At 57.0% G+C, this 9,168-nt stretch overlaps 1 protein-coding gene across 1 annotated transcript; it reads left to right on the forward strand.

Moving 5' to 3' along the window:
* Positions 1–330: 330 nt before the first annotated feature.
* Positions 331–7,192, forward strand: DOK2 (docking protein 2). Its single transcript, XM_063175134.1, is given in 5 exon segments — positions 331–441; positions 3,463–3,744; positions 5,450–5,481; positions 5,483–5,553; positions 6,966–7,192. Coding segments are annotated over 5 exon segments (675 nt in total). The 5' UTR covers positions 331–378.
* Positions 7,193–9,168: the final 1,976 nt, after the last annotated feature.

The raw sequence follows: 9,168 nt of genomic DNA on the forward strand, positions 1-9,168 counted from the left end.
GACACTTGGGGACACTTGGGGACACTCAGGACCCCCAGGACACTGCGGGCACTGTGGACACTGCGGACACTTGGGACCCCCAGGACACTCTGGACGCTCCAGACTCTCGGGACGCGTTGGACACTTGGGGACACTCTGGACACCAGACACTGCGGACACTGTGGACACTCGGGGACACTCTGGACACTCAGGACACTCGGGGACACTCAGGACACGCCAGACACTTGAGGAAACTCAGGACATTCTGGACACACCGGACACTTGAGGACAGGCCGGACACTTGGGACACTCGAGGACACTCGGGACAGGCCGGACACTCGGGGACACTTGAGGACATTTAGGGACACTCAGGACAGGCCGGACACACGGCCACTGGCCATGGAGGAGGCGGTGGTGAAGCAGGGCTGGCTGTACCTGCAGCTGCAGCAAACCTTCGGCAAGGTCAGCGGGACTGGGGGGAACCCACGGGAATGGGGTGAACCCCACAAAAATGGGGTGAATCCTTGGGAATGGGGTGAATCCTGTGAGATTGGGGTGAATCCTACAGGAATGGGGTGAATCCCTTGGGAATGGGGTGAATCCTGTGATATTGGGGTGAATCCTACAGGAATGGGGTGAATCCCTTGGGAATGGGGTGAATCCTGTGAGATTGGGGTGAATCCCTTGGGAATGGGGGTGAATCCTGTGAGATTGGGGTGAATCCTACAGGAATGGGGTGAATCCCTTGGGAATGGGGTGAATCCTGTGGGAATCAGGTGAATCCCACGGGAATGGGGTGAACCCCACAAAAATGGGGTGAATCCCTTGGGAATGGGGTGAATCCTGTGATATTGGGGTGAATCCTACAGGAATGGGGTGAATCCCTTGGGAATGGGGTGAATCCTGTGGGAATCAGGTGAATCCCACGGGAATGGGGTGAATCCTACAGGAATGGAATGAATCCCATGGGAATGGGGTGAATTCCATGGGAACAGGGTCATCCCACCTGTTGATGCTCTGCTGTCCCTCAGCCACCACGAGGGGACAGGAGATGCTGGGGGACACTTTGTACAGACCCCCAAAAGAGGCTCTGCAGAGTTAGGGTGGTGACACATGTCACCTGGGGGGGATGGATGTGACCTCCAAGGCCACATTTGGGGACAGTTCCAGCCAGGGCATGATGGCTGCAGGCCCCAAAGCCACATTTGGGGACAGTGACGGCTGCAGGCCCCAAAGCCACATTTGGGGACAGTGACGGCTGCAGGCCCCAAAGTTGCGTTTGGGGACAGTGATGGCTGCAGACCCCAAAGCCACATTTGTGGACAATGATGGCTGCAGACCCCAAAGCAACATTTGGGGACAGTGACGGCTAAAGGCCCCAAAGCCACATTTGGGGACAATGATGGCTGCAGGCCCCAAAGCCACATTTGGGGACAGTGATGGCTGCAGGCCCCCAAAACCTCTTTTAGGGACAATGATGTCTGCAGGCCCCAAAGTTGCGTTTGGGGACAGTTCCAGCTGGGAGGTGACGGCTAAAGGCCCCAAAGCCATATTTGGGAACAGTGACGGCTGCAGGCCCCAAAACCTCATTTAGGGAACAGCGACGGCTGCAGGCCCCAAAGCCATATTTGGGAACAGTGACAGTTGCAGGCCCCAAAGCTGCATTTGGGGGACAGTTCCAACCAGGGGGATGAGGGCTGCAGGCCCCAAAGCCACATTTGGGGACAGCGACGGCTGCAGGCCCCAAAACCTCGTTTAGGGAACAGCGACGGCTGCAGGCCCCAAAACCGCGCGGCTTCCGCTGCTGATAAAGGGCCGGGGTTGGGCAATGGCTGCGAGGGGGAAGGAGCTGAGGGAAGGAGCTGAGGGGCCTCTCCTGCCCCTCTCCCTTCTCTCCCTCCCCACAGAGCCCATCCTGAGGGGATCCAGCCAGAGGAAGGGTGGGGATCCCATAACCCCATCCCAGGAAAAGGGAGCCGTGGGACTCTGAGCTGCCGGGGAGGTTTTGGGGAGGTTTTGGAGCCTCTTTCCCTGCCCCCACTTCCCCTCTGCCCTGGGGCCTCCTGCGCTCCCCAAACCCGGAACTGCTGCTGCTTTTGGGACAGAGCCTGAGAGATGAAAATTTGGGGTTTTTTAGGGAAAATGGAGCTGGAAGTTGTTCATGCCTTGTGGGGTGGGTGAGGCTGTGGTGCTGGAAAGGCTTTGCTGAGTGTCAAGGGTTTATCCAGGGATTTAAATCCCAATTTATGTCACCCCTCTATCTTCAGCCAGACCCTGCAGGGTTTTGCACCCTTGTCCTGCCTTGGGTAATCCTAAGCATGATCCCAAGGGGATAAAACTCCTGGGAAGGTTAAAACCCCTGGAAAGGTAAAACCCTTCTGGAAAGGTAAAAATTCCTGGGGAAGTAAAAGTTTCTGGAAAGGTGAAAACTCCTGGGAAGGTAAAAAACCCTGGAAAGGTAAAAAACATTCTGGATAGGTAAAAACTCCTGGAAAGATAAAAAGTCCTGGAAGGATAAAAACCCCCGGGAAGGTAAAAACTCCTGGTAAAGTAAAAACCTCTGGAAGGTAAAACCCTTCCAGAAAGGTAAAAACTCCTAGAAAGATATAAAGTCCTGGAAAGGTAAAAAACCCTGGAAAAGTAAAAATTCCTGGAGAGGTGAAAAATCCTGGAAAGGCAAAAACTCCTGGGAAGGTAAAAACTCCTGGAGAGTTTAAAATGCTGGGAAAAGTAAAAACTCCTGGGAAGGAAAAAAATCCCAGGGGAGGTCAAACCCTTTTGAGAAGGTAAAAACCCCAGGGAAGGTCAAATCCTTCTGGAGAGGTAGAACCTAGAAAAGGTAGAACCCCAAGGAAGGTAGAACCCTTTTGGGAAGGCAGACACCCCAGTTGTCCCCTGGCAGAAATGGAAGAAGTTCTGGGCCAGGGAAGGTAAAAACCCCGTGAAAGGTTGAACCCCATGGAAGGTAGAACCCTTTTGGGTAGGTAAAAATCCCATGGCATGTAGAACCCCAGTGAAGGTCCAACTCTTTTGGGAAGGCAGAACCCCATGGAAGGTCTAACCCCAGGGAAGGTCGAACCCCAGGGAAGGTCGAACCCCAGGGAAGGTCGAACCCTTTTGGGAAGCAGAACCTCATGGAAGGTCAAATCCCATTGGAAGGCAGAACCCCATGGAAGGTTGAACCCCAGGGAAGGTCAAACCCTTTTGGGAAGGTAGAACCTCATGGAAGGTTGAACCCCAGGGAAGGTCGAACCCCAGGGAAGGTCGAACCCTTTTGGGAAGGTAGAACCCCATGGAAGGTCGAACCCCAGGGAAGGTCAAACCCTTTTGGGAAGGTAGAACCTCATGGAAGGTCAAATCCCATTGGAAGGCAGAACCCCATGGAAGGTCGAACCCCAGGGAAGGTCAAACCCCATGAAAGATAGAACCCACAGAAGGTAGAACCCCTTTGGGAAGGCAGACACCCTGGTTGTCCCCCGGCAGAAGTGGAAGAAGTTCTGGGCCGTGCTGTACCGGGAGAGCCCGTGCTCCACGGCGCGCCTGGAGCTGCAGGAGGGCCCCGAGCGGCCGCGCAAGGCCGAGGGCGGCCGGCGCCTGGTGCGGCTCAGCGACTGCGTGCACGTGGCCGAGGCGGGCGGCGATGCCTCCTGCCCCAAGGACACCGCGCCCTTCCTGCTGGAGACCACGGAGCGGAGATTCCTGCTGGCTGCTGATGGCGCTGAGGCGGCCGAGTGGATCCAGCGGCTCTGCGAGCTGGCGTTCCCGGTACGGCCTGAGAGCGGCTGGGGAATGGGGGATCCACTGGGGGGATCCACTGGGGTGGGTGGGTTCCACTGGGGTGGGTAGGATCCACTGGGGTGGGTGGGATCCACTGGAATGGGTGGGATCTGCTGTGGTGGGTGGGATCCACTGAGATGGATGGGATCTGCCAGGGTGGAGGGGATCTGATAGAATGGATGGGATCCACCAGGGTGGGTGGGTTCCACTGGGGTGGGTGGGATCCGCTGGGATGGGTGGGATCTGCTGGGGTGGGTGGGATCCACTGGAATGGGTGGGATCTGCTGTGGTGGAGGGGATCCACCGAGATGGATGGGATCTGCCAGGGTGGAGGGGATCTGATAGAATGGATGGGATCCACCGGGGTGGGTGGGTTCCACTGGGGTGGGTAGGATCCACTGGGGTGGGTGGGATCCACTGGAATGGGTGGGATCTGCCAGGGTGGAGGGGATCTGATAGAATGGATGGGATCCACCAGGGTGGGTGGGTTCCACCAGGGTGGGTGGGATCTGCCGGGGTGGGTGGGATATACTGGGATGGGTGGGATATACTGGGGTGGGTGGGATCTACCGGGATGGATGGGCTCCACTGGGATGGATGGGATTCATTGGGATGTATAGCATCCATGGGGATGGATGGGATCCACTGGGATGGATGGGATCCACGGGGATGGATGGGATGCACTGGGATGGATGGGATGCATTGGGATATATAGGATCCATGAGGATGGATGGGATCCACGGGGATGGATGGGATACAGTGGGATAGATGGGATGGATGGGATCTGGGATCCACCAGGGTGGATGAGGTGTGTTAGAATGGATGGGACCCACCACAATGGATGGGATCCAGTGGATGGGTGAGATCTGCTGAGCTGGATGGGATGCACAGGATTGGATGGGATCCACTGGGATGGATGGGATCCTCCAGGATGGATGGGATCCACTGGGATGGATGGGATCCATGGGGATGGATGGGATGCATGGGGATGGATGGGATCCACGGGGGTGGATGGGATCCTCCAGGATGGATGGGATCCACCGGGATGGATGGGATTCATTGGGATGGATGGGATCCATGGGGATGGATGGGATCCACGGGGATGGATGGGATCCACCGGGATGGATGGGATGCACAGGATTGGATGGGATCCACTGGGATGGATGGGATCCTCCAGGATGGATGGGATGCATTGGGATGTATAGGATCCATGGGGATGGATGGGATCCACGGGGATGGATGGGATCCATGGGGATGGATGGGATCCATGGGGATGGATGCGATGCATTGGGATGGATGGGATCCACGGGGATGGATGGGATCCACGGGGATGGATGGGATCCACTGGGATGGATGGGATCCACCGGGATGGATGGGATTCATTGGGATGGATGGGATCCATGGGGATGGATGGGATCCACGGGGATGGATGGATCCACCGGGATGGATGGGATGCACAGGATTGGATGGGATCCACTGGGATGGATGGGATCCTCCAGGATGGATGGGATGCATTGGGATGTATAGGATCCATGGGGATGGATGGGATCCACGGGGATGGATGGGATCCATGGGGATGGATGGGATCCATGGGGATGGATGCGATGCATTGGGATGGATGGGATCCACGGGGATGGATGGGATCCACGGGGATGGATGGGATCCCTCACCTGCCGCTCTTGCCCCGGGGCAGAGGAGCCAGGAGGAGCCGGGAGCAGCCAAAGGAGGGCACGGAGGGCGAGTTCTCCATGGAGGAAAATTCCCTGTACAGCTCTCGGGGCAAAGGGTGGGAGCGGGGCTGGGGCTGTGTGGGGTGGGGGAAATCTCCTCCCCCAAAAGCCTCTTCCTGTCTGTGGGGCCGGCTGGGCTGCGCTATCAGCTGTGGTCAGCCTGGCCAGCCCTTATCAGCCGGACACTGCTGGCCTGGCTGGAGGGGTCACCCACAGCCCTTGTGCAGGGTGGGACGCGTGTCCAGTGTCCACTCTGTCCATCCCCAGCTGGCCTGGACCTGTCCTGTTCCAGTTTGAGGGTCACTCTGTGGGGTGGGACACGTGGGGCTTGTCACGGCCGTGGGTCACTCACAGCCCCTCTGCAGGGTGGGATGTTCACCCTGTCCATCCCAGCTGGCCTGGACCCATCTGTCCTGGTTTGGGGGTCACCCACAACCCTTCTCCATGGTGGGACACATGTCCAGTGTCCACTCTGTCCATCCCCAGCTGGCCTGGACCCATCTGTCCTGGTTTGGAGGTCACTCTGTGGGGTGGGACACGTGTCCAGCACCAGCTGTGTCCGGGGGCTCCAACCTGAGGGTCCCTCACAGCCCCTCTGCAGTGTCCAACACTGTGTCCATCCCCAGTTGGCCTGGACCCAGCTGTCCCAGTTTGGGGGTCACTCTGTGGGGTGGGACACGTGTCCAGTGCTGTGTCCATCCCAGCTGGCCTGGAGCTCTCTGTCCTGGTTTGGGGGTCACTCTGTGGGGTGGGACACGTGTCCAGCACCAGCTGTGTCCAGTCTGGGGGTCCCTCACAGCCCCTCTGTGGTGTGGGACCCGTGTCCATCCCCAGCTGGCTTGGACCCCTCTGTTCTGGCTTGGGGGTCACTCACAACCCTTCTCCAGGGTGGGACATGTGTCCAGTGTCCACCCTGTCTATCCCAGCTGGCCTGGACCGATCTGTCCTGGCTTGGGGGTCACTCAAAGCCCCTCTGTAGTGTGGGACACATGTCCAGTGTCCACTCTGCCCATCCCAGCTGGCCTGGAGGAGGCTGTCCTGGCTTGAGGGTCACTCTGCAGGGTGGGACACGTGTCCAGCACCAGTTGTGTCCAAGGCTCTGGCCTGGGGGTCACTCCCAGCCCCTCTGTGGTGTGGGACACGTGTCCAACACTATGTCCCTCTCAGCTGGCCTGGAGCAGCCTCTCCTGGCTTGAGGGTCACTCACAGCCCCTCTGCAGGGTGGGACCCAAGTCCAGTGTCCATCCTGTCCATCCCCAGCCGGCCTGGAGCCCTCTGTCCTGGCCGGGGGGTCACTCTGTGGTGTGGGACCCGTGTCCAATGCCGTGTCCATCCCCAGCCGGCCTGGAGCAGGCTGCCCTGGTTTGGGGGTCACTCTGAGGGCTGGGACATGTGTCCAGCACCAGCTGTGTCCGGGGTTCTGGCCTGGGGGTCACTCTGTGGTTTGGGACCCGTGTCCAACGCCGTGTCCATCCCCAGCCGGCCTGGAGCAGGCGTTTGAGGTGACCGTGCGGGTGACGCCGTCGTCGCAGCGCTGCCGCCTCCGGGGCCGCTGCATCCTGCGGGCGGGCGAGGAGGCGCTGGAGCTGCGGCACCCTCAGAGCCAGGAGCTGCTCTCCAGCTGGCCCTACCGCTTCCTGCGCCGCTTCGGCCGCGACAAGGTCAGTGTGTGCCACCAGGGCCAGCCTGGGCGCCGCGGGGACTGACCCTGCCTGTTTTTGGGGAGATAATCTACGGGGATAAATCACAGTACAACCGGATGGAACGTGCCTGGGCTGGCCTGGCCTTGCTGCTTGACCAAGGGCGGTAGCTGTGGTGGTTTCACCTCAGAGACACCTTTGGCTGAGCTGGATGTTGTAGCTGGCACTTGGGACAAGTCCAGGCAAGCAGGAACTCAGGTTTACCTCTGGTGGAAAGGCTTTAGGCGAGGTGAAGGAAAAGGAGATGGGTCCTGCTGGAGGGTTTGATCCAGAGCTTTATTCCTGGCACACAGACTCCAACAAAACCCCAAACTGTTGCCCGATTGATAAATGACACAAAACTCAGATAAGTTTTGTGGGTGCTTTATTAAGGGCCCGGGGAGCTTGGGGGACTCACGTCCCAGAGTCCGAGCCCCCAAATTCACGTATGGGGTGCTTCCCTCTTATACATGAGATTCACAACAAAGTCTCCAAGAAACAGTTCCCCGTTTCCCTTGCCTGGTCACAGACCCCTTGTGATACATTCCTTGGTTCACAAACAAGATCATTAATCCTCTGCTTATCTTATTCTAAGAGCATTGTATGCTGCCTCCAGACAGGTTAGCATTCTTACTTTCCTGCACTAGTTTAATTATTTATTAAATCCCTAAGACTACCTGCTAGGTTACACACAAAACCCAACACACTTTGAACGGCTACAAAACTACTTTTTAACAAACCAGTTCACACACAACTCACTATAATTAAATATTTTGCTAAATTTCATTTCTTTTCCAACAAAACAACGTGGTGCCATGTCTTTTAAGCCCAGGGAGAGGGGCAGGGAAGGGGTAGGGGTCCCACCAACCAGGTAAGGGGGGGAAGTCTCAGGGACAATGGCACCTGGATGGCCCCAATATTCCCAGTTAGATTGTGCCTGGGCCAGTCTGACCCTCGCTGCTGGGCCAAAGGCAGCAACTGCGGTGTGTCACCCCAGAGATACCTTGGCTTGCTGGAGATTGCAGCTGGGCACTGAACAAGTCCAGGCTTGTTAGGAACCCCGTTTACCTCAGGAGGAATGGCTTCAGGCGATGGTGAAGAGAAAAGGAGAGGATTCTGCTGGAGGGTTTAATGTCCAGAGGTTCATTCCATGGTTACAGAGGTCTGAATGTGAGCAACTGCTCCAACAGAATCCTTGCCGCATGGTCTGATCACGTTTTTAAGCTCAGGGACAGGGGAGGGGAGGTACAGGTGAGCACCAACCAGGTGAGAGGGGCAGGGTCTCAGGGGAAGATGACACCCAGACAGGCCAATGACCCCTGGGCATAGGGGCATCCTTTGAACTTGACCAACCACATGACGCCTTGCTGGAATGTTCAGCCTGATTGACAGGACTCACTCAGCATGGGGGCGAGGGGGAAGGGAGAGAGGTACAGGCACACCTGGGGGAATGACCTGGAAGGCCAAAATGGGACATTATAGCACACCACAACAGATGGCTCAATGTCCCCAGGGCTGAGAGGCATCTTTTGAACTTCACCAATCACACAACGTCCTCGCTGGCACACCGAGATTGATGGACAGCACTCAGTAGGGGCAAGGGGAGGGGAAGGGTGAGGGTATTGGCACACCTGGGAAAGGAGCTGGGATAGCTGAAACAGGCTATTGCATCACACTGCAGCAATGATCAAAACTCCACAACTTTGTGACAGTTGTAAAGCCGGGATGTTTGTTACAGCGCTGGACTCATGTGGGAATTGTTGCCCTGAAATGACATGTGTGCCTCTGGGAACTTCAGGTTCCTTTTTATCCCCCTCTCAGACACACATACACACAATTTCACAATAGGTTGTGAAAGGGACAAGATGGGCACCACGGTGCTGGCACCTGTGTTTTGTGGAGATAATCAAAACTCCACAACTTTGTGAAAGTTGTAAAGCCGGTGTGTTTATTACAGCACTGGATGCATGTGGGAATTGTTCCCCTCAAAATGATATGTGGGA

The sequence above is a fragment of the Melospiza melodia genome, chromosome 23, assembly GCF_035770615.1.
Source record: "Melospiza melodia melodia isolate bMelMel2 chromosome 23, bMelMel2.pri, whole genome shotgun sequence".
In the NCBI taxonomy this organism is placed as follows: Eukaryota; Metazoa; Chordata; class Aves; order Passeriformes; family Passerellidae; genus Melospiza; species Melospiza melodia.